Consider the following 26,975-nt stretch of genomic DNA (forward strand, 5'->3'; position numbering starts at 1 on the left):
GTACACAGACCTTCACATACAATACAGGAGTTGCAGTTATGTAAAGGCTTATCTCATCATAAAGTTACGGTGCATGAACATTTACACCATACATGAGCTGGAGAGATCTTGGGCGAAGTGAGTCTGGAAAAGGTGCATTTTCAGACCCTTCTTGAACGTAGACAGAGTTTCTGCAGTTCTGAGTGAGGGGGGGAGGGGGTCATTCCACCACAACGGAGCCAGAACCAAGAACCTCCGTGCTTTACTTTTTGTGCACAGGACCACCAAGTGAGCAGAAGTAGATGAGCAAAGGGGTCTGGGTGGGGTGTAGCTGTTGATCAAGTCTTGTAAATAGCTGGGAGCAGTTCTATTGATGCATCTGTAGACAATAACCAGGGTCTTGAATTTTATCCGGGCAACTATAGGAAGCGAGTGTAGAATCACATGTCTGCATCCAGTCTGTTCTAAATGTAATGCACTGTATTTTTCTCTGAGATGTTTGTCGTTTTGGAGAAAATAAATGTGATGTCTGCTAAATGAATGAATGTAAATGTAAATGTGAAAATGACTTAGACTTGTCCTTCAAAGACAATAAATAGTTATGTGCCTGTACAAAAGTCTTCCGTGCCTGAAGTTCTCCATACACCCAGGAACAAAACTTCAAGCTCATTCATAGAGCCTACCTTACATATTTATTCAATGTGACCAGGGACATGTCAGCTGTGTTTTATATGTAAGGCTGCTCTTGGAACTTTGATAATATACTTATATTCTGACACTGTGATAGAATGGAGTTTAACTGACTGTATATTCATTGAACCATGCAAAATCTTTAGCAAAAAGTCTGATCAGTCACATTCTATTTTCATGTTAAACCAGGGGACATATATACAAATAACAGTGCAAAAGTTTCAGAAGCTTCAGTAAACTACTTTTTCCTACCCTGTCTTACCTTTGTTTCATTTTAGAAAAAAAAAATCCTGGCAAAATCTGGATCTCTTAAAATCATACTGGTGCACTTTTGGTAACCTAATATTTAACTTGAGGTTTAATTAAACAAAGGAAAAAATTTTATTTTGTGCATAAATCCCTCACATACCTCTGGCTACATTTTGTTTTAACATGGCACACACAGACATGACTTTTCTTATTAAATAGAAATTTTAATGAGAAATAAGAGCATTGTATTCTAAAACATTTATTTGAGGAGAGCTGTTTTCAAAGTTAGCAGGACAGCAATAACTACGGGTATACATTGCTGATAGCTTTAGTAGAAAATTTTCCAGATTTTTATGTTTACAGGTACACGTTAAGTTTTAAGTGTACAAAGATTGTAGTGTAGTAGTGCTTGTAAGTTTAAAACATTTCATATTGCATAACTTAAATCTCTTTGCTTGTTTAAAAAGTTTAGTTGCCTCTTGACTTGCTGTCCTGAGGCCCTATTCTAAAATTAAAACTACTGTTTTATAGAAATTCCTGGCATGCTATACTGTCTCAAAATGCAAGGTATTTGCATTTATCATGTTTTTTTCTTAGTTCAAGTTATTTCAGTTTTTAGCAAATATCATTTTTTCATTATTATATTTCATAGGCATGGTAAGTGACTGTAGTTTACATAGGTTATGACTGTAACTTGTATTATTTTGGAATAATCTTTCATTTAATGTTTCTCTCATGTGTGCACATTGACATAGATTTAAGGGACTGAGCAGGACTAATATGGGAAAAAGGTTTTAATACTTTCATCTCAGCCACTTGTGCAAAGCAGGATGTATTCCTTCTTCCATTTTCTAGATAATATTTAGCAGATTATTTTTGTTGAAAGAAATAAAAAAAAACATGTACCTTGTTTGTTAAATTGTGTTTTAAAGAGATATGTACTAGGCACTTAATCACATTATAAATATTGTATAACTGCAGTAACTGTATCAGCAGTAACAGTTTCTAATCACAGAAGGGTCTTAGGGTCTTGTGTGCTGTGCAGTGTCTTTTTTATGTGTTTCAATTGATTATGACATCCACTTTGTCCTGAAAAAGTTCATTAACTGTTTTATAATTTGATGCCCTAACATCCTATATTGAATTTTCACTTTACCATGTCTGCTTTTACAACAGGTACATTGAACACTTTTGGATAAATGCCTTTTCTGGTTTATACTTACTACTGGGAAAACTACAGGTTAAAGAAAATTAGCTTTTTTTTTAATGTTCCCTTTCTGTTGAAGTAATTGACATTTAAACATCAGAAACTGCAGCATACTGTGTTGATGTACCTGTATGTAACAGGATTCATTTTTTGGATTTCACAGTACTTTCCTAAACATCTGAGGAACAATATGGCTAGAATTTAAAATTCTGTCAGCCACCCATGATAAAAAGTTAGTTTGAGCATATTCCATTAAGTTCATAATAGTAATTACAAGAGTATACATTAAACTAAGTAAAAAGAAAACTCAGCATTTTGTTCCGCAAGAAAACAGTTCTTTGCTACTCAGTCTATATTTGTGTAACAGAAAATTGTAGCTCCTTATGTTCTTGAATTAAAAATACACACACACACACACATTTTCAGAACCGCTTGTCCCATACGGGGTCACGGGGAACCGGAGCCAACCCAGTAACACAGGGCGTAAGGCTGGAGGGGGAGGGGACACACCCAGGACGGGACGCCAATCCATCGCAAGGCACCCCAAGCGGGACTCGAACCCCAGACCCACCGGAGAGCAGGACTGTGGTCCAACCCACTGCGCCACCGCACCCCCCAACCGAATTAAAAATAAATAAATAAAAAATAAAATAAAAGTAGGAACAGTCAGTCTAACAGAGACATACACTACTTAATATGCTGCTCATATTTTTAAAACAGAAATCTAATCAATCAGTAGGGGTGTAACAGTTCTGGACTCTTCATCTTGTTGACTTGGTACCACCTATGTTTTTATTTGAACACCTGCTTTATTTCACAATGCAAGTAGCAGGTCAGTATAATTTAATATTAATGCATATTTATTTTGCCCATCTGTGATGTAACAATATATCACACACACACATTTTCAAAACCTCTTGTCCCATACGGGGTCACGGAGCCTACCTGGTAACACAGGGCGTGAGGCCGGAGGGGGAGGGGACACACCCAGGACGGGACGCCAGTCCGTCGCAAGGCACCCCAAGGGGGACTCGAACCCCAGACCCACTGGAGAGCAGGACCTGGTCCAACCCACTGCGCCACTGCGCCCCCCTAATAATATATCAATCTTTTGCTATTAGAAAGTGTATCTGAGAGTAATAATGTAATCAAGCATTTTCTTTCACACACTTTTTTTACATACAAAGACTTTTATGTAATACACAACAAACATATGTGAATGTCTTTATTTTCTTTGTGTTTCACAAAATTAGTAATTCCAACTATTAAAATACAGTGGAAAATAATTACATGCTTGGGTTTAAAGCAAAACAACATCTGAAGTTTTCTATGGTTGTAAAATCATCTACTGTTATTTGATGTTCTGATTTAGAACAGACTATCTGATAATATACATTTTAGTCTTTTTTTATTGGGTAATATACCATCTATTCTCTCACTGAGTATCAAATAATGGATGAGTTTATGGACACTGTATCCTGTAACCAAAATATTTTCTTTTCCAAAACTGTTACACCCTTATACCTTAAAAGTCTCAAAAATATGATAACTGAAAAAATAACTGCATTGTTTCAGAATATTTTACTAATTTTAGAATGGCAGTAGTGATGTACTTTTGCAAATTCAAGGCCTCTTAGTCAAAAAATGTTTAATTTTCTTTATGTTCATTTATGGAACAGACATGCTTGACAAATATGGTACAACATTGTCAAATGGTTTCTTTTCTTATTTTTTTCCATTTATTCAGTTCTATTTAATATTTACAAATGTTCATGTTTCACAGCAAAAAAAAAACTGCTTTCAAATAAATTAAATAACTATCATGTTGTTTGTTTATTGTATTGTTTTATTTGTTTCTTTTATTTATTTTAAATTTTCTTTAGCAGAGTTTGGTCATCAGGTTGTCAGACTGTTTCAAAATCTCTGTGTTGTACATGTCCAAGGCATGGTTGACACGAATCATTTCGCTGTTGTTGAGCTTAAGCCGATGCTTCAGCATACAGGAGAAGAGGTCCAACTGGGGCTTTCCAGGGGCCACAGGAGGGGCAAGGCGATTGATTCGATCCCTAATGTCCAGAAGTAATAACATCACCGAGGAGGAGGAGTAGTACTGAGTCCCCTGAGTGTACGATTGGTTAACCTGCTGGACGGCACTTCGGAGCAGGTCTGCATTGAACCGTAGGCTATAGCCAAACACCTGTATATCAGAGATCTTGATGTAGATCTGTCTCTTGTTGGGGTCAGACAGATCCACTGGTCCCTGTCCAGTGTCATTGCGCAGAGTGGTGGGCAACTTGGTCCGGCTGCGCAGATAGATGTGCACTGTCTCAAAGAAGGTCTTCCAACGATTGCCCAGCAGAAGAGTCCAGTTGTAACACTGCGTGTTCTGCAGCCGGACTTTCTCCCACCGGGGGTATCCGTGCTCTCCAAAAGGCATGTTCCAGCCTTCTGAATGGCTTCCACTAAAGGGGTTCACATAAACATAGAACATTGGGTCGATGCTGCTGTTGCGAACCTGGCAGATTTTCATGGAAAGCCCAATGATCATGTGTAGATAGTCCATCCGGTTTTTGTTGCTCTTCAACGTGAGGGACATCCGCTTCCGCCATCTTGGATCAAAGAAAGTGTCTAGTCGGATCTCATTGCTGATGAACGTGGTGTGCACATGCAGACGGGAGTCCATCTTCTGCAGAAGATACTTTAGCTCCAAGTCCTGAAAGTCCAAATCTGTCTCAAAACTGATGAACTGTTCACTACGCTCTGAGTCCACATTCTGGGGCTCACAACGGCCACGGTACAGCTTGTACCCCTTGTTGCAGGAACCACATTGTGAGATGTTAGCTAGGCTGCACATAGCGCAGCTGTTGTTTCCACCAATGATGCAGGGGATGGGTCTTTGGCACAGGTTGACTCCTGTGTGGCATACACAGGTCCGCTGATTCTCCAGGAAGGTTCCCCAAAAACCATTTTCATTACAGTATAGAAAGGACTGAACTCTGTTAAGCCACTGTAGCACAGTTCTGGACAAAAAAAAAAAAAATACAAAGAAAATATTATTTTCAGTAAGTACCTAGAGATAAGTAGTCCAACTGATATTCTATTTCACACAGCAGTATTTGAAAATAAAAGTAATACTGGTTCTTCAGGGAATGTCAGATAGGACTATATTTAAGTGTGTCTGTCTAAGGTGCTACATAAAGAAGGAAGGTTTATTCCAAAAACTGTATGTCTGACATGTAGTATATCTTTATACATTTATCTGAAAAATGATCTTTCTCTGTGCTCTCTGGTTGGTCTGGGGTTCAAATCCCGTTTGGAGTGCCTTGTGATGGACTGGCGTCCCATTCTGGGTGTGTCCCCTCCCCCTCCAGCCTTATGCCCTGTGTTGCCGGGTTAGGCTCCGGCTCACCGCGAACCCGCTTGGCACAAGCGGTTTCAGTCAATGTGTGTGTGTGTGTGTGTGTGTGTGTGTGTGTGTGTGTCAGGTAAAGAAAAGGCTCCGTTGTGCAGTACTGGAATGTAACCTTTTCTTTAATTAATCTTTGCACTCTGATGCAAAGATTAATTATCATGATAAATGTCCTGACAGTAAAGGTGGAATAGTATAAAATTTGCTCATCTGTACCCTGGCGGGATTTTACACTAAGGCAAAATTGAAATCACAATATACACTCACCGGCCACTTTATTAAGTACACCTGCTCACAAATATCTAATCAGCCAAACACATGGCAGCATCTCAATGCATTTAGGCATGTAGACATGGTCAAGACGATCTACTGAAGTTCAAACTGAGCATCAGAATAGGGAAGAAAGGTGATTTAAGTGACTTTGAACATGGCATGGTTGTTGGTGCCAGATGGGCTGGTCTGAGTATTTCAGAAACTGCTGATCTACTGGGATTTTCACAAAAAACCATCTCTAGGGTTTAAAGAGAATGGTCAGAAAAAGAGAAAATATCCAGTAAGTGGCAGTTCTGTGAGCGAAAATGCCTTGCTGATGCCAGAGGTCAGAGGAGAATGGCCAGACTTGTTCGAGTTGATAGGAAGGCAACAGTAACTGAGATAACTACTTGTTACAACCGAGGTATGCAGAAGAGCATCTCTGAATGTACAACACGTCGAATCTTGAAGCAGATGGGCTACAGCAGCAGAAGACCACACCAGGTGCCACTCCTGTCAGCTAAGAACAAGAAACTGAGGCTACAATTCACATGGGCTCAGCAAAATTGAGCAATAGAAGATTGGAAAAACGTTGCCTGGTCTGATGAGTCTCGATTTCTGCTGCAACATTCAGATGGTAGTGTCAGAATTTGGCGTAAACAACATGAAAGCATAGATCCATCCTGCCTTGTAACAACAGTTCAGGCTACTGGTGGTGGTGTAATGATGTGGGGGATATTTTCTTGGCACACTTTGGGCCCCTTAGTACCAACTGAGCATCATTTAAACGCCACAGCCTACTTGAGTATTGTTGCTAACCATGTCCATCCACTTATGACCACAGTGTACCCATCTTCTGATGGCTATTTCCAGCAGGATAACGTGCCATGTCACAAAGCTCAGATCATCTCAAACTGGTTTCTTGAACATGACAATGAGTTCACTATACTCAAATGGCCTCCACAGTCACCAGATCTCAATCCAATAGAGCACCGTTGGGATGCGGTGGAACGGGAGATTCGTATCATGGATGTGCAGCTGACAAATCTGCAGCAACTGCGTGATGCTATCATGTCAGTATGGACCAAAATCTCTGAGGAATGTTTCCAACACCTTGTTGAATCTATGCCATGAAGAGTTAAGGCAGTTCTGAAGGCAAAAGGGGGCCCAACCCAGTACTAGCAATGTGTACCTAATAAAGTGGCCGGTGAGTGTAATGGCCAATTTTGTACCATTTCCTACAGTGAAATTAGACCCCAAAAATACAGTGACTGAGTGAGTGAGTGAATTTGAAAAGTTTCAGTTTTTGAACAGAGTATTTTGTACTTCGTTCCTTTCCTTTGACTTGGTGAAAGTCACAAGAAAATTTAAAATATTTTTTTTTTCAGATCTGTTCAGTTTTCAATAACATGGAAAGAAAGAGTAATAACCAGCCACTCCTGGTCACATCATGTATATTAATATTATATGCAGTACAGTTAGGGGAGGGTAAATTCTAACAGACATTGAAGAAACAGCTACATCTAGATAAGGAAAATGAATGGGACAAGGTCAGTGTAATATGTAAATGAGACAAGTTTGCAAAGGCTACCAGAATGACACTGAGTTCTGCTGATAAAGAGACCATGCAGTATCACTGCCGTTGTATCATGAAAAGGGGCAGTCAATTTAAATAAATGAAAAAGAAGAAGTTATTGTTAAGCTTTTCACGGTCAGAAAAGGCTTGCGAACCTCGACACAGTCCACTCAGCATTTACTGTACAAATACAGAGTCTACTGAAAGCAATGTTCAGATTTGAACGGGTTTTTTTTTCTTTTGTTTTCCTTTTTTGCTTATAGCGCTGAAATTCAGTTGTAATTGACAAACCTCAAATACTGTCAAAATAATGCAAACGAACAACTTAATCCAGATCTTTATTAAGATGAATTGCCTTGTATGTGTGATACTGCTGTAACACATATGCCAAAGGCACAGCACCACACAGTGGCCAATCTTATAACTTATTGACAGTAGCACATATATTAAATTTCCTGTAAAGTTATAGTTCTGTAAAGTCATCCGTCACCGCCTGCTAATTTTATCTATGTATTTTGTAAATGAGCTGTGTAAATGAGGTTCACTGAAATATACCATACTTCATTCTAAGCAGAATGACACAAGTCTACAAATTAGAAATTTGAATGCATGAAGCAAAATATTGTTCCAGCCCTTATACTAGCTCTCAGATGGATTGGGAACTCATTTCAGATTACATAAATTATTATAGGGTTTCCACTCATGTAGCTAATGCAGCAATTTAAGTGTTAAAGCTACAGAATGAGGGAATTTTAGTGTTGAGTGCCATATTCACAGGTAGTAATACCAATTATGGCAATACCACTTACGCAAGTTTTTCTATCTGTTCTGTATCATTTAACTTGATACGTTAACAAAATTCAGTCTGATATTGTAACATGATATTAACATAGGGGAAGTGCATTTTGAGAAAGTAAAATTTTGCATACATGTTATCAGTTAAAAAAACTGGGAAACTGTTGGAAGTCTTTGAATTTATATCCAAGTTCATTTAAAACATGTCCACAAATGTCCATTGCAAAATAATATACATATTGTTTTTACAGGTGATACGGACAGAATGGATGGATGGAAGTGTCGAGTTCAGTGCGAGTGGAGTTCAGTGTGAGTCATCCTTCCAGGGCAAGGAAGGAACAGAAGTGATTTGCCAGTGCTTTCGTCCGTGCATGTTTGGGGGGAGGGGTGCAAAAAGAAGAGAAACAGCAGCTGTGGAGCAGCTGATAGTAGTGGTTAGAGTTGTTGTCTTTGCACCCAAAGGTCACCGGTTTGAATTCCAACTCCCATTGTAGTACCCGTGAGCAAATTACTTAGCAAATTACCTTAGAATTGCTCCAGTTAAATTATATAGCCGTATCAACGAGTAAATTGTTGAAAGTAGCTTCACATTTTGAGATGCTTTGGAGAAAATAGTTGAATGAATAAATGAACAAACATTAAGTTGCACTCTTTTTTTCTTTGTGCTTGATATTAGCAGTACGGAGTCTTTCTTTTCTTTTCTGTTCTTTTCTTTTCTTTGTCAATTAAAATGTTTTCAATTTTGTTTCTGCTCTGCCCAGCCACAGTATATTCTTGCTGCTATAAACATAAATAGAGCCAACATGCCAGGGCAAAGAAAAATCCATCTTAAATTCAGAAAGACACAGCGCACATGTTCCAATCCTTTTAGCCTCAGAGATGCAGGGTATCATCCATATTGGGGTGTAATGTCAGGAGGATTGGATGGACAATGGCTGACTGCTCTGGATAATTAGGAGACCACATCCCAGAAGCTGCTGGTATTCTGATAAATTTCCATCAGCTGCCCTGTCTCCTCTCTTATACCTTCTGGGCAGAGTGCTGGTCACCAGGGAGAGTGCAGGCCCTGTTAATGGCTAGCCGAGGGATTGACTGCCAGGTCGCACACCTGCTGCTGCTAAAGGCAATGCATGCCATTTAAAGTGTACTCAACAGATGCGATCAACATCTTCTGTAAACAATTTTTTTGTCCTCACTCAGATTGCACCATTACTCTATACTTGTAATGCTAGGCACCAACAATTCCCAAGGTGTCTCATGTTACCTCTCATTCTTTTCTACCTCCTTGTAAAACATTTCTGCATATTGCTGCTGTCAGCAGCCCTTGATATGCATTGTAAGGGCAATTAACATGCACTGCAATGACAGAATTTCAGAATGAAAGTGTTTTGGATTTATTTTTACCTTGTCAGCACTGGCCTATGGGCCTTTAAAGATAAGAGGATCTGTGGAATAAATATATGCAAAAACATTTCTTCAGCATTCCCAGGGCTACGGCTATGTCACTGGTTCCACACCATACCAGGTTGATGGCTACATAGTTACAGAGCGGTGTCAAAAGAGGGGCGGATGATGACATAATGGTTAAAAAAAGCTGATTTTTCACGGAAAGTTTTTAAGATCAAATCCCTGTAGGGGAGCTGCTATTAAAGAAAGAAGCTCTTTCTTGAAATAACTAAATTTGAATTCCCTCAGCTTGTTTCCAGCTGTGCAAAAGTATAATGCACTATAGGTTTTGAATATCATAAAAAGCAAAATGACCAAAAGATAAATACATTGTCTGGAACATGTCAGTCTTTCCTTACCGCTATCCAGGCATGTAAATGTCTTAAAATGACAATGCTTTATAAACTTTCATGTAGTTTCTCAGAATTGTTTTATATTAAAGAATAAAACAGCAAAATGTTATGTTATGTGGTATATCTATAACTATTGCCTATTGCTCAGTTGAATCCTGGGATGACTTTTGTAAATCGGAGGAAAAATGAGAAGTTACTAAAACTAAATGTGATTAACTAAAAGGTTACTTGAAAATATTAACTAAAAGGTTACTTGAAAATATTGTTTTAATTGTAAATTGAATTATGTGTAATTTACCTAATTCAGCTTTCCATGTTTTTATGAGTAGAATTGAATATATTTGAAAAGCCCACCTTTCTTTAGGCATCTGGTGATGAGGGTTATGGTGGCAACGGATGCTGAGGCTGAAGAGCTTGCGAGCTGTGCGTTGCATCTTCAACCGTTGGGTCTCCAGGGAGTTCTGCAGTTGCCGATAGCGAGCCTGCAAGTCCCAGTCATTCCCCCACAGCAGGTGAACGCTGCTAATGGGAAGGAAGTGAGTTGAAGGCAGCCGCTTCAGGAACGACTTGAATTCATCTGGGAGAGTGGGAGAGACAGGAAGAGTTAGCTTCACAAACACAGAGACACTCACACACAAAGAAAAATCCCTGCAGAATATGGTATTGTGTGGATTTTTCCTGCACCTCTTATTTTAATATGACTATTTTTGTGAAGGTGAAAATACAGAGGGCCTTTTATTACGAAAATTGTGTTGCATCTTGATGAGACAGTCACTGCCCACACCAGGAAGAACAGCACTGGATAGAGAAATAGAGTGTGGATTATATAAATGTGTGTGCTGTCTGTGCTATTGAAGTCCCGTCCCTTAAAGAAAACACTGAAAGAATTGCTAATTGACTTGGGACTTATGTGCAACATGTGCTCCAAAGAAAAAAGTTCACCTTGGCCTTCTACTGAAATTCTTCTGAAATTCAAAGGCTCACTTTATTTTTTCCCTATAAGCTGTAAATCCCTTTCAGCTGAATTCATACCATATATCCAGATATCAACAAGAATAACGGTTTCATCCTTCAAGTTGTGTGCGTGCATGTGAATTTCAGTTGAGCAGAGAGCACTTTCCCATATCTTCTGGGTGAATTTGCTTGGAAAAAAGTGCCCCTCATTTCTTGCCTGAGGCCTGCCTTGCAAAACTTTGCAGCATGACAGAATTGAGTGTTATGAGTTTTTTTGTGAATAACTGCAATAGCCTTCGTCTAAAGCAGGGGAAATTCAGAGAGTAGTGAATAATTTATGATTGCTGTATTGCTGATTGGCCTGAAGAATCTAACACAGAGACTTTTGTATGGTGAACTGTGATGCCAGGAAGCTGCATACTGTAAATCCAATCTTAAAGTAGCATTATTTAGAACTTATGGGCATTATGTTCTATGTATTTTGTTTGCACACCTGAAATAGCTCAGCGTGGATCATTCCGTAAGAATTCGTAAGGCACAGTATTTGATGGCACATTTCTGTGTAATGGGGACAGACTGGATTTTTTTTTTTTTCTTTTTAGGAAACAGAAAGGAAATGTGCTGAGTTTTATTGTTAATATTAGCAGAGTTTCATTTATTGTGCTATTTGTTTTATTTTCGACTATAGGCTTTATTGAATTAGTTAAATCTGTGTTCACAGTTCACACTATATACTGAAGGTAAGCTTGAACTACATTTTGTGAAATAAGAACATGTAAAATGACCCAAAAGCACACCACCAAGGTTCCAATATCAGTTAAAAATAAACTTGACAGACAGGATAGAAAAACAGCCTGTGTAAACACTGTATGCGCCCCCTCCGATGGATTTAATGAATTTTGCAAGAGTGGAGCATAATTCACACAAATTCAACAAAGAAAACATCAGTATTTAGAGGTGTTAAGTATATACTCTATGACAAGTTAGAACAAAAAAGTAAAATTTTACTGAATATTATGACCAACTTCTGTTTGTATGATCCAGTCTATTTGTAGTAGAGTATCTGCATTTGTGCAGGACTTTCTGGTCAATATTTCTTGATATTACTTGGATGCTGAAAATTGCATAAATATGTATTCTGCTTCTCTAATGCCCCAGTGGATGCTAAATTGTGCTGTTTCACCCCACAGACTGATTTCTGTACATATCTGATTTCAGAAATTCTGCTCCACTCACTTCTTGATTGCTTTGCCTGTAGTGATGCTTCACATGCTACATAATCTAACTTTAGAAATTCATCTTAAGGCTGTTTCATACAACAGCTGTGACTCACATAAATATGGGATCGAAGCTTGTCTTAATTTCAAGTGCTGTAATAGTTTTAAGAACTAAATGGACTTCTGAGGCATATTAATAAACAGCAGTAAATCTGCTAGCATACATTGGAATAGTATTATTTAATGTATTCTCTTAAAATAATCATTAAATTGTATCCTTACCTTCCTGTCACCTAGAATTTTACATAGCTTTTTGCATTTTCTGAATGAAATTTAAAAAAAAAAAAAAAATCTTTTAAAGTTGGAATACATCCATAAGTTATTGTACTAAGTGGGCTCACATCTCTAATCAATTTGCTCACTTATGTCAAAGACAATGCATGAAAACATACCTGACAAAACCGTGATGGCATTATTACCTGAATTTTCAAAGTCTTTGTAAGTGGCAGCCCAAGAATTGGCCATTCCCAGCAATGAGTTCTCCATTATCTGGATATCGGTGATAGGGCAGTTGCACTGTGGGAACTCTTCATCACACTGGCAGATACACTGACTGTTTCTGCACACATACTCGCCCTCTCCATTGCACATGATGTAGCTCAGTGCAGACTGCACAAACTTCTCCTGCAGATATACAGGTATGATTACCTGTAACCCTGTTGACAGCAAGGAACAAAGTAAATCATGAATAGTGATTAAGGCACTTGGGAGTTCAGGCTACACACCCACCTTCAGGGCTATCAGCCACATCTGGGGTGGAAATGAATACCAGAGAGGGCCAGAGAAGCCCCGAGTTATTTAAGTCGACACTGGTGAAAGAACTGAAGAACTCTAGAACTAAGTGGTTCTATAATTATTTTTTATTATAGAAGATTTGTGCTGCAAATGAAAGATTATTGCAGTTTGTTTAGTTGTTGGGTTGTTTTTTAAACAGTCATTTCTGCAATGCTTGTTTAATGTTATAATAATGTTCTAAAAAAAGTTAAACTTGGGCCACCTCACACCTGGTCACTGGAACCTCGCAGTTGTGTGCAGCAACAGGCAAAATAATGCCTGTTCCAACCCCAGGAGTGGCCTTGTTCAAGTACTTTTGAGCATGATATGTAAACTCTACTCTGATTTGGATAAACATACAACAAAATAATTCGTAATTATACATTTCAGTATAGAACACCATGAGTTATATCATTCAGATGATATGACTGGCATAATAATGTAAAAAAATATGATAAATAAACCATTATATATATTCTCACACTTTGTATTGTTTATGCACCTCATTTAAAACCTTATACGCTTCCTCTTTTCATTTTCTGATTAGTAACTTAATTAGACATAGAATGTCACATTATAAAAAACATTAGAAATACATTAAAAAATCAACAAAATTTATTTCTGTAAAGGTCAAATAAATTTAAAACCTGGTATGTGTGCAACAGACACATCTTATGTATTAATTATTTGTTAATAAAAGCACAAAAACATGTAATAGCATGGTTTTATTGTAAGTGTTCTGAGTATGTATGTGTAGTTGTAGATACATGTACAAATACAAAATGGAAACTACCTGACCGACCCTGCAGATTTCTGCTCAGGAAAAATAGCAGAATCCACCCTCCCCACATGACTTGTCTTGACGCTGTCTAAATATTCCCAGTTATTCATAACACTCCCTGATCTCTTGTCAGTCCTACAAATCAAAGCCCAGATCGAGTTCAGAAGTGTTTTAATGACTTTCTACATTTCATCCTACCTTCATAACATTATGACACTTTAAATCTACTCAAGATCACTGCCATATACTACTGTATATCTGTACGTTCTTAACTTGTAATTCACTTTTGAGAAAAGTATCTACTAAATAAGTACATTTGAACCTGAACAGTAAACTACTCAACAAAAACTGTATTCTATATACTATACTGTTAATCTTATAAATTAACTTGAACTACCTAAAATATGACATTATATTTATAGTATCTATATATGGTTTATGCTTTATAACCACTTCCTTGGTAGAATGATCAAAAACTCAGCAGTAACAAAAACAGTTCAAAAGAAAACCTGAATTTACTAATAAACTCACACACACACACACACACACACACACATTTGCTGAAAGTGCTCGTTCCAGGTGGGGTCGTGGTGGGCTGGAGCCTAACCTGGCAACACAGGGTGTAGGGTTGGAGGGGGAGGGGTCACATCCAGGACAGGATGTCACTCTGTCATAAGGCACCCTAAGCAGGGACTCAAGCCCCAGACCCACCAAAGAGCGAGACTTAGCCCAGCCCGCTGCACCACCGCACCCCTTCCTTATGATCCAAACTCACACACACATTGACTGAAACTGCTTGCGGTGAACCGGAGCCTAACCTGGCAACACAGGGCGTAAGGCTGGAGGGGGACACACCCAGGATGGGACGCCGGTCCATCACAAGGCACACCAAGTGAGACTTGAACCCCAGTCCCGCCAGACAGCAGGACCCAGCCAAACCCACATCCCCCCCCACCATGATCCAAAGTGATTCTGTTTTTTTTTTTTTTTTCCAATGGTACTGATATTTTACCTGCAAAAATTACCTTCATTTCTGAATTAGATTTCGTTAAAAAAAAAAGGCACAGTGTGACAGAATAACGCAGCAAACATGCACAGGCAATAAAGTGCTGGACTACAGTAAAGGCATTATTCGATACAGCTGATATTTTAATGTTTGGAAAATACTGTCATCAAGCCTACAAAATGTTTTTAGCATACAGAAAGTAATGGAGTTTACTCTTTGTATTTTAATCATTTTCAACAGTTTTAAAACTTTTTAAACCTCCATATTTCGCTGACATTGTATGTTGCTCATGCAATGCAATAGTGTTAAATGTATTTTCTAGATGATGTCTCTGAGAAGGACATTAGTGCTTTATGTTATTTTACAATTGCAGTAATGGATGGTCCTTTCAACTGAGAGAGATACTAATTTGGTTGCCCATATGTGTGGTGAAGACAGGGCTCATGATCTAAGTTACTCTTGTGCATTTACAGGAAGGACTGTAATGGGGTGAAGACAACATAAGCCTAAAATAAAATCTTTCCATGAGAGAGCAGCACTTACTGTTAAATGTTTCTTATAAATCAGCAAAACTTGCCATGTGAATGAAGGTCCAGGTATATAATTCTTAACCACAAAAGTAGGCATGACAATAATCATTTTATTTGATGTTTGTCTAGGGCTAGACATTCGATCAATGGAAGACTCTAGAGGATGTGTTTGTGTAGTCTTGTTGCTTAAATAATGGAAATGCACCATCCTGGGTGTGTCCCCTCCCCCTCCAGCCTTACGCCCTGTGTTGCCGGGTTAGGCTCCAGCTCAGCACAACCCCACTTGGGACAAGTGGCTTCAGCCAATGTGTGTGTGTGTGTCTCTGTGTGTGTGTATAAAGTTTATTTTTGCACCAACACTAGAAAAAAATATCACCTTCACTCAGTCGCTTTCATTAACTGCTTGTTCTATTCAGGGTTATAGTGGTACAGAGCCTATCTCCGGAATCACTTAGTGCAAGGCTGGGGGGTTAGACCCTGGATGGAACTTCAGTCTATTGCACAGTATCACAGTATCATTTGTGATTCAGTTAACTAAAACTTCTTCTTGTGGTCAAAAGATAAATAGTGGCAGATTTTTTCCTATTTCAATTTTCGTTTTCTTTATTAAGCATCCTTTAAGTTACACAGATATATATTTTTCTATTATTGCTTATCTCAGATCTCTGTGGACATGAAGGCGTTGGAGTAGATAAACAGAATTACAGGCTTGTGGATTTGAGCACCTCTGCCAAAATCAGGCCCACTGCAGAATTAACTTGGGACACGAATGGTAAACTGAAAAGGTCGGTGACTGAACACTTCAGCTGGCAGGAGTAAAGGCAACGCCCCCATTCTCCTGCCTGCAGAGCTGTATGCATCCCCCGTGGTGATTCATCCAGGTGTATGTGTGTGTCATCTCTATTTCAGTTTCTGCTTTGCTGGATAGCATTGTGTGCAAGTGCAAGGTCACACAGGGCGGCAGGTAATTTCGGCACAGAACACTGACAAACTGGATCTGCATTGATTCAACCCCTGCTGATTCAAGAAGATCCAAAAAAACTGTTTTGACAGGGAAGCCAAAAGCCTTCAATGCATGTCAGAGGACTCTGACCACTTAACAACACCAATTAGGTGTTTGGGTTGGAAACAAAGAAAGGCATAATGCCAGTCCCATAACATCAGCAAGGATAGTGTGAATACAGACTAAAGGCTAGATTTATTGTTTAGTTATGTTTTAAATATATTTTCCATTCAGTAGTTTTTTTAGACAATAAAGGACAGAGGTCATGATGTCACACTGTCACTGAATGCTCTGTTCAAGGAACATGCTTTAGTGTTTAATTCAGTTAAAAATGGTGATAGATAGATAGATAGATAGATAGATAGATAGATAGATAGATAGATGTTTGTTGATTGATTATTTTGCCAAATGTACTGTTTTGTAAAAATATAGTCACAAAAATTCATTACAGGATAAAAAATATTGCTCTATTCAAGACAATATTAAAATAATGCTGAAAACTGGCATTAACAAATAGCAAAAGAAATAATGAAAACTTAATGGTAAAATCATTTTTATGTTTATGAATTTTATTTATCTGTGAGCTTCATAATGTTGTCAAAGTAGCTGTCCATATAAAAATCTTCCAACACTGTATTGGTAGACAAAATAGAGACTGTGATAATTTTGCATCAAACTTGTAATAAAAGAAATATGGGATAACCATGAAACATATACTTCAGACACACCTATATTCCCAAACTGGTAGATTTTGCAGACAAATTTAAATGTCTGCTATCTTCTATAAAGTAGGACTCCAGATTGCTTATATTTTTCATCAAGGAAACAAAGCATTATTTAAGATCTTGTGTAACATGTAATAGAGTGAGTACTTGTTCTAATCTTATGGTAATTCCAATATCTACATATTCTAAGTAGGAACCCAGGTTATTAATTCTCTAAAAAGGCATTTACTTTTATAGGGTACCTTTTAACACAGTGGTGCACAACGGATACACTAAATGCTGTGACATATTAGTATGACTGCAGGTCACCATGAGGTCACTGGCTGAAATCAAAAAACCGTAATTGTTCATAAGCACTTCCTCACAAAATACTGGGTGGTTAATCACTCTAAGAGCATTAAATTCAACTTATAAATTACCCCGGCATTCTGGTGAAGGATTGCTTCTGAGACAAGTATAGCGGAAATTGCATGTTGCATGAAATGGCTTGACTGAAGTTAGAAGGAAAAGGGAAGTCAGCTGTCCATGATGTTGAAGTGATACCACACAGCCAGAAGCCACAGAGGACAGTAGAGGGAGGACAAGAAAATATTAAAGCAGAAGCTTTTAAAACTATGTTTCTGATTATTTCTTGCTTCTATCAAGTGAAAATGGAAAATGTTGTGTCTGAACATCACTAATATTCATAGTTACAGTTCAACCTAAAAATGAATTCAGTAAGGTAATACATTATGCAGCCAGTAAGTTCTAAGACTGGACACAGTGTGACACCACAAATCAACAAAACAACTTTGCCTTGTAGCCACTTCACACTGTGTCCAGTCTTAGAACTTATTGACTGTACTACATATATATATATATATATATATTGTTCTTCACTGAAGTGCCTTTCTTTGTTTATAACAGCTGTTTTACTGACAAAATAAGTAGCAGTGTAAGTAGTGTATCTAGCAGTGTAAGTCACCTTGGTCAATAAGTTGTGTGGGCTGATAACACTACAAAGAGTTCACTGGAAGTCGCTCTGGAGAAAAGCATCTGCTAAATAAATAAATGTAACTGTAAATAATCTGGGTGGCGCGGTGGCGCAGTGGGTTGGACCAGGTCCTGCTTTCCAGTGAGTCTGGGGCTCGAGTCCCGCTTGGGATGCCTTGCGACGGACTGGCGTCCCGTCCTTGGTGTGTCCCCCCCCCCTCCGGCCTTATGCCCTGTGTTGCTGAGTAGGCTCCGGTTCCCCATGACCCATATGGGACAAGCAGTTCAAAAAGTGTGTGTGTGTGTAAATAATCCTCATTTGTCTAACTATAATATTCTACAATATATGCATATTGCCAGTGAAAGAGAACACAAATATAAGTGAAAAGAAATGGTCTGCAGTATGGCTGCTAGAGAAAAACCTCTGATAAATAAAACGAAAGAATGTCTGTAACTGTGGATCAGCAAATGCCAAGAATCCCAAAGTAATTGTCAATGAGAGGCTCAGACCATGGTGATGCTGATTCATACGGCTTCTATCTCCAGCAGGAGGTGAGCTCCCACCGTGTGTCTTCAACAAGCCCCTGACACATAACATAGAATTTATCTGTACCCTTTTCGACAATCACGAGTCTTTGGGTTACCTGAATTTCACCCTCCACAAATGGTGCAATATCACACAAGCACAAAACATGTTTTCAACAAAAAAAATTTTAATGATTAATATTTTAATTGTTAAATCGTGCTTTTGAAAATCCGTTGAAACTAAAGAAATCAATCAATTTCATTAATATAGTTCCTGAATGATTTCTATTTTTAAAAAATTAAAATAACTATAACAAGGGTTTAGGACTGTCCTTCCTCATCACAAGCCTAAACCTGGTCATTGTTATTTAAAATGAGTTTTAAAAATGCAAGGGTTTTACCTGAGCAAAACTTCCTTAACCCCTCTTAAATGTTGACCATGATAAACAACTGAAAAGTCAGTTATAGAACAATGGTTATTGTATAGCATGGCACAGACATACAGCTTTGTGAGACAATACAAAAGTAAAACATGTTTTGAAATTTATCTGCCTTTGCAATTTGCAGATTCCAGCAGTCTCATTTGATGTCTGGCTCAAAACGTGGTATTTTTAACGCCGTAGGGTTCAAATACTTTGTTATGCTGCCAAATGCTCGGCATATTAGTGCTAACTGCATAACACAGCATTCATGTGTGTTACAGAGAACACTGGTCAACAACCATGCCAGACTCTGAAATAATCTACAAAAATGTTTGATAGTTCACAAAGTGAGTCTTGTAAATGTGTTTCTTTCTTCCAGTGTTAATGTAGTATTTTTCTTTATTACATAAAGTCATCAGTGAGTTAAGACTAATTAATTTACCTTCAACTATGTCAGCTTTATCTCTACAACAACAACAACTTGCCTGAAATCTTGTACACTTTGACTGAGACTACACGGGATATATTCCCCCCACCATATTGCCTGTGAGAATTATTAATAAAAAAACAGCAATATGTCTCTCCATGCCTTTTATGTAAAAAGAAATGAATTAATAGAAATCTCAAAAGAAGTATTTTGGGTTTAGCCTGAAGCATTTCTGAGTTTCTTAGGATGTTTTTTAAACAGATTAAAAAAGGCCCAGTTCATTATAAAGTTTAATTAAAGGAAACAAATGGATTGGGGTGTGCACCTAAATGTGTTTCTTGTCAGCTAGTGTGCAGATGAATGCTAATGAGTTCAGTCAGTGGCTCTTTTCCAGTCACAGAGAAGGAACAGGGACATAATTATAATTACTTGGCTTTTAAAAAAATGCACATTTTTCTTAGCAATCATCAAATCATCGAAAAGGTGGATAGTTGATACCATGGTGTCAAAGAACATTAACAATGAGCTGTTTTTTTTTTTTTTTTTTCTAGTAATATCATGTGATGTTGCACAGTGTTATAGCAATATAACCCCTAGAGTTTGCTCAAAGCCTCACAATATTCCTACTGAAGTCTCACAGGGTCCACATGGATGCCCATCCAATGCCCTCATGATCACCAAGCTGAAAGAAAACATTAATCTTTTTCAAAATGCTTGTCAGTGAGAACCCAGTTGTCTTTAATTCACTGTTTAACTCCTGCTGAGTCCTATATGAGACACCCACGGAGGCCCCCAGAGAGGTAACACAACATCAAGATTTCAGTCTTGAGGTCTTGAACTGCAGTCGTCTTTGAACAGTCGTCGTCATCGCTGGTGACCTTGTCTTCTGAACTCCAGCAGAACAGTGAGTATCATTTGTTAGTTATGTACTGTTCAGCTCTTGCAGGGCAGTGTAAGTAGGTGTGCAACAGTACTGTGTGTACATAGGTGTGTTGTCTACATAATAATAATAATAATAATAATAATAATAATAATAATAATAATTTAACAAAAAAAGACAATTGATTACATTGTATCTTCTTAAAAACTTCACTTAGGTCAGAAACTTCAGAAGGTGGACTTTCTGTTCAGGTCTAGTGTTCTACTTTACATGGTCATCATCATTAATTATTTTTTTCTTTCAAACCATTCTAATTGCTTAGTTATATAATTATAAGTTACATAATTATATATGTTTGCTGCACTCTTATTTATTTGGTAATTATACCTATATGTTTACAATAATTACCTTGTTGTGCCAATAGATAATTCATTGAATGTAGCTTAAATGAATGAATAATAAACAGAAATTCCTCTAAATTAAATACTAATAATTAAATAATATTATACATGTTAAGGCACAAAAAAAAAACAATACAACCAATACAATGTTTTACAATGTAAAAGTACAGTACATTTTTTTGACAAAAAAACTTAAAAGTATTTTGGGGTACAGATGTGTAATAAAGTTTTCATTTGCTAGTAGTGCAGTGCTTAGAGTTGCATTTGAATTCAATAGTTGCAGGTTCAGATTCCACCTTTAGCTGTAGTACCCTTGAGTAAGCTATTTATCCTGAATTGCTCTAGTAAAATTACCCAGCTGTTTAATGAGTAAATAATTGTAGAGAGCTTAACATCGTAAGTGACTTTGGAGAAAAATGTCAGATAACTGCAATATGTCTATGTTCTTCTAATCTTAGACAAGCAAATGTGATCTTCAGTAGTTGTGCTGAAATAACTTATTCCATTATATTTTATGGAACAAAAACATCCTACTTCTGAGATCGGTAATATGCACTGAAAGCTACTGCTGTATACCGCTGCATCTGCACGAGCCGCCACCTTACCCTTCTAAAAACCCCATGTAAAAATTTAATTGACAATGCAATTTAAAAGCTTCAAAATTATACCTTTGAAAATGTGTAACCTGTGTTTATATTTAAAAATGCTCAGTGTTTTAAAGAGCCTAGAGCAAACAGTTCAGCATGTTTTGTAGGGCAGCTGCATGAATCAAAAGTGTGGTTTCTGGACTGGTGCAATGCCTGCCTCCATACTAGACGAGTGTACAAGCTATCAGCATCTCAGCAGTAATTCATGTTACCTTGCAGGTGCAGTTTGCTCTCTGGGCTCCGCAGGAGAATGGAGCTCACTGAGTCCAGATTGTCGTAGCTGCTGCATCCCAGCGGGCCTGTGCGTGTTTCTGTGACCTGAGGCACGGAAGGAGAAATGAGTTCAGAAAGGGCTCAAAAATGGCACAGCTTATAATAAAGACCAGAAACTGTGCAGCATCTCTTTTAGTCAAGGTAACATACCACTGGCCAATGCAGTATTTACCACTGCTGGATACAGCTACCCATGTAATGTATGCTGGTTTACACTATGGCATCACACAAACTGACTGTTCTTCAAGAATTGTGTGTCTGCATTTCTGTCTCTTCACTGGTTGGTGAATTGCACTTTTGTTTTTGTAGAGTTGTAGGCCTATTTGGAGAAAAACATCTTCTAAATGAATAAATGTAAAAAATTGCATTTAGTGGATTTCTGCATAAAAATGAATATCTAAGGCTGTGCTCCTGTTTAGAGTCTGAGCAAAAGTGAGAAACTAGAAAAAAACTGTAAGATGAGGTACACAGATTGATTAATTACAATAATTATTCATTTGTCAGGGGTGCGGTGGCGCAGTGGGTTGGACCGCAGTCCTGCTCTCCGGTGGGTCTGGGGTTCAAGTCCCGCTTGGGGTGCCTTGCGGCGGACTGGCGTCCCGTCCTGGGTGCGTCCCCTCCCCCTCCGGCCTTACGCCCTGTGTTGCCGGGTAGGCTCCGGTTCCCCGTGACCCCGTAAGGGACAAGCGGTTCTGAGAATGTGTGTGTGTGTGTGTGTGTATTCATTTGTCATTACCTTACAATATCAACCATACAGGACCTCACCTATTGTAAGTGCTTAGGTTTGTTCAATTTAGAATTTCACAGTTCCATGTCACACTTGGTTCAGTGCTCTTTTTTAGCACACAGTATGAATACAAAACCAACAGGTCCTTACAGAGAGTTCAGTTAGCTGTGCGTGGATGAAAACATGAATATTAATATGTTGTGGCAGCAGCTGTCATGCTCTCTTCCTGCTGCTTCTTATCCTCTCTCCAATTATTCACAGCTGGATCCAGTGTCGACAATGAGGAAAAATATGAAGAGCCAGCTGTGGCAGCATTCATCCAATAAAAGCCAACTACAGCAAAACATGTTTAACTGTGCACGGTCTTGCCAACACTCGTGTTGCTTCATGGTTGCATTTTTCACTATGACACTTTTGAGGCTGTCTCTGCAGGACTGAATGTAAGAGTCATCAAAACGGAGGCTTTTTCTGTTTTGTGAGATTACACCACTCCGATGTCCTCATAACCTGAGGGCATAAATTATGGCTGAAAAGGCAAAATGAAGAGTTTTATCGGATGTGTGAAGTGTCGTTTATTAATCTGCCTATCACCTGTCACAGCTTTAAACTCCAGTTTGTAAATAATTCAGGTTGTAGCAAGTTATAGGATCTGCTTGTCAGCATCTCTCAAGTCAAATGCCATTTCAGGCATAAGAAGCATCACAAATTGAACATGAGAGGTATTCTCAGATTTTATGGTAATTAACATACAAGTAGCACTATTTTCTTTATTTTATTGTGTGTTTTTCTCCCTATGTGGATTACCTGCACTTTGTGACTAGACAAACAATGGTATTGGGATAATTTTGGAATTACAGTTTAATAGAATTTGAGATAATTTTGAATTTTATTTTTTTTTTTTTTTTTGCAGTTTGTAAATCGGGTGGTGCAGTGGCGCAGTGGGTTGGACCAGGTCCTGCTCTCTGGTGGGTCTGGGGTTCAAGTCTTGCTTGGGGTGCCTTGTGACAGACTGGCATCCTGTCCTGGGTGTGTCCCTCCCCCTTCAGCCTTATCCCCTGTGTTGCTGGGTTAGGCTCCTGTGACCCGTATGGGACAAGTGGTTCAGATGATGGGTGTGTGTGTAAATTTACATCATCCTTTTTCTGGAACTACTTGTCCAGCACTGGTTGTGGTGGGTTGGAGCCTATTATGGAGGCACAGAGTGTGAAGTGGGGTACACCCTGGATTGGCTACTGGTCTATGGTGGAACAATCGCACACAGTCCTTGAATGTCACACACAAACTACAAGCAAATTGGTGTCACCAGTTCACCTAAAACACACCTCTAGAAAGTGAGAATGTGAGCGGAAACCATAGTACTTTGACAAAACCCAAGCAGACACGGGGAGAACATGCAATCTCTGCATAGAATGAAATTGTTTCAAATCCACATCAGAAAGAATAGCTCCATGCCTGAGATACAGTACTACCTGCAGCAGCTTGAGCTTCCTCCTATAAAATTGACATTTAATTAAAATTTGAACTGCTCTAAGAAATGTACCAAATGGATTTAGTTCTACTGTTTTCTCTTCTAGTTGGACAACATCCAGTTAAATCTCAAATGAATTCTCACTGTTATTGATTTGTAGGTACAACTGTGACACCTTGATTTCTGACACTGGCATAAGAAACAATGTTTTGTTTTTTTGTTTCATGGAAAGCAAAGTGCTGTGAATTTAATAAAAATGGCATTGTGTGTCTAAATATGCATAAATATGTAGAACTTACAATCCTTCATTATATATATATATATATTCAGTCTTTGAGTGGTGCACAGTGTTGAATACAAAAAAAAAAAAAAAAAAAACCATATGTGTAACTTCAAGGTTGTTCATGGAAATTAGTATTGAGGCACTAGGAATTAATCTTCTCCATTCAAACATAAGGCTCGACATTTTATTGGCTTTTCATAAAAAAGTATGTGAATCAGGAGGTTCCTTCTTCATTTCTCAGCTGTCACATATCGGCTGGAACACACTTGTCTTAAAATCTTTTTTGGAATTCACAGTTGTAGAAGGCAAGCTTGGAAGTTACATATGTGCAGATCCAGAAGTGTCATGGCATCTACATGAAACTGAGGCGTCGGACCCAGTTGCTGGTGCTTTATTTCTTCTAAGCCTACAAGCAACAGGCAGAGGTGTAGTCCAAAAACAGGCAGGCTGTCGCCGATGTGCAAACGTCGTAAGACGGGGGAAAACTAGAGATGGGGTCCAGGGAACAAAGCCAAGGGTCAAAAACCAGAGGAGCAGATCAGGGGTATACAGGGAAGGCACGAAGAAACGAGGAGACGAGGTTGTGTTGAGTAGTCCCTGAGGCCGCAGTGACTCAAATGAGGTTCCGTGAACCGGTGCGTCGTAGCAGCCCCTTTATCCCTTATTTCCCCGATTCGCTGCAGGTTGCCAGGTGCCGTCTTCTGGCACAAGGTTGTGGGCGTGACACAAAGAAATTGTATAATACATGTTTCTAGTTATTTATCTTCATATTTATTTGTTTGTTTGCCTCTGTTACGTTTACTTGGCTACTGCAAAAGACACTGGATGCAATGTATATTTTATAACTTCTACGGCTGTTCAGATTTATTGTTTACTTTGCTAACTTCTGCTAAACCATTTTTTGTTTCATTATTACAATGAAGGAATAATGTTAGAAAGCTGAAACCAAGCAAAGCAAGGGAAAGGAGGAACGTCATGCGGCTTTAGGACTGTGCCTTTTATACTAACTGCTTTGTGGAAACTATTTCAATATAGGTAAGAAAACAATTTAAACAACTTAACTTATGCATCAGCAAAATTCAGTGGTACAGAAGTATTTCAGCAGTATGATCTCAGTGATAAATATTTCCCATGGGTACTGGACAAACCTCCACATTTCCACTGCAACGATCTGGAGCGGGGATGGAGCACAAATAAACTCCTCGGTAGTGAAGAGGAAAGCTGTCGCAAAACTGATAGAGCAGCGTTTTTCCCAACTCTGGAAAATGACATATCAGAATCTATGGGTTCCAGGTGCAGTTTAGACTGAAGCATTAATAGCAACAAATGTGGAACTGTGATTTCTAGTGCTTCAGTAGTGGTGCAGCTTTATAAGGTACTGGTTTGATTCACTCAAAAAAAAAAATTAAACCAGCTTAAACGACACATTTTATGTGTGTTATTTGGACATCCTTGTTATCTGTCTAAAAGCTTGGTTGTCGGGGATACTGTCTGATATCTGAGTGTGTGTTATGCATATTCTTAATATTTCTTCTGTGGTTCTTTTATTGAGATATTCTGGATGCCCTTTAGGTGATTTTGTGATTCACAAATGAAACAGAAGCAGCCAGAATATATATGTAAATGCAGAGAAAAAATTACTGTTTGGTCAAAATCCAATCTTGCCTTATGACCTATACTTTCAAGACCTAGCTGCAGGTCACTACAACTTGAAAGCAATTATTGAAAATGGATGCATTAGTGGGCAAGAATAGTAGTCCACAAAGAACCAATCTGGGAAAGTATGAAAAAGAAAACCAAAAAGAAACTACTACTATCTTTGGAAGACTATTATTGTTGTTTTTAATCTAACCTGCTCATTTATGACTGGTTAAAAAAATTAAAAAAAAAAAAATTAAAAAAGTTTATTTTTTGGGTCATTATATCTAAGTTAATTTTCTTGACCAAATGTCATACTGTTCCAAATGGGTAACAATAAAAGAAAATAAACACAAAGCAGGGGTTATTTTATATATTTTTAAACAAGCCATTTATAGACTCCTTAGGATATATCAAAGTGATTAAGAATGAAGACTACTGGCATAACCTCTGTAAAGAGGGATATAAATACATGGGGAAAAGTAGTTCCTCCCAACATTTGTTTTGAAAGTTAAATCTAAACTGCAAAGCAGGCAGATTAATTTGTGCTCCAGGGCAAATTCCCTTGCAGAGAGGAATCAGTTGGGACCACATTCTGCAGAGACTTTTTTTAAAAAAAAAAAACACCTGGTACTGCTGTATTTGACTGGGGTGGAAGAAGTATCAAAGCGGTAAAGTGCATGGTTATGCTATGGGACTGATGTATTTTTAACTATCTACCTGTCTGTCCATCTGTTTGTGGAGTTATGACTTTGGCAAACATCAAATTAGAGATTTTTTTTATTTTTATTTTTAATTTTGCCCTTATTAATGATTACAATTCTTTGCGCAGTTTCATTGCTATTTCATTTTCTTTTTTTGAAAGCCATCTCTCTCTACTCACATGGATCAAAGAAGCAGTAGTCAATGAAGTTTGGCTGCTGAATAACTGCTAGAAGAACTAATAAGATAGCACTGCCTCAAAATGATGGAGCTGTCTGTAATGTGAACTGTATTTCTGACAAAACTAATGAGTATGCATTAATATCACATCAAACAACACAGCAGCATGCATGAAGTCAGCTCCAACAAATCTAATTTATTCATATTTTCTCTCCTCCTGTCCAACTTAATTTTTCCCTTTTTTCTTCCCAAAATGTGCTCCCTTGATTTTTACATAATCCTTTGTAATAAATCACACAGATACAACCCCATTTTTTATCTTTTGACTTATCTGTTTAACAAGCACTTTTAAATTTAATGTCTTAATTTGTTGAAATTTGATTGTAACTTTTGTTCAGGGTTCAGTGTTCCCTCAGTAATTTTT

The 26,975-nt window shown here is 38.1% G+C and overlaps 1 protein-coding gene across 1 annotated transcript in view; it reads right to left on the reverse strand.

Annotated features, from left to right (window-relative positions):
- Positions 1 to 3,974: 3,974 nt before the first annotated feature.
- Positions 3,975 to 26,975, reverse strand: part of LOC108938644 (BMP/retinoic acid-inducible neural-specific protein 1-like) — a 61,735-nt gene continuing 38,734 nt past the window's right edge. The window contains exons 5-8 of the mRNA XM_018759434.2: positions 21,493 to 21,598; positions 12,607 to 12,843; positions 10,311 to 10,533; positions 3,975 to 5,145 (exon numbers count right to left, since the gene is read on the reverse strand). Coding sequence (XP_018614950.2) covers positions 4,005 to 5,145; positions 10,311 to 10,533; positions 12,607 to 12,843; positions 21,493 to 21,598 — 1,707 coding nt within the window. The 3' untranslated portion in view covers positions 3,975 to 4,004. The remainder of the gene's footprint in view (positions 5,146 to 10,310; positions 10,534 to 12,606; positions 12,844 to 21,492; positions 21,599 to 26,975) is intronic.

This window comes from Scleropages formosus, chromosome 17 (assembly GCF_900964775.1).
Source record: "Scleropages formosus chromosome 17, fSclFor1.1, whole genome shotgun sequence".
In the NCBI taxonomy this organism is placed as follows: domain Eukaryota; kingdom Metazoa; phylum Chordata; class Actinopteri; order Osteoglossiformes; family Osteoglossidae; genus Scleropages; species Scleropages formosus.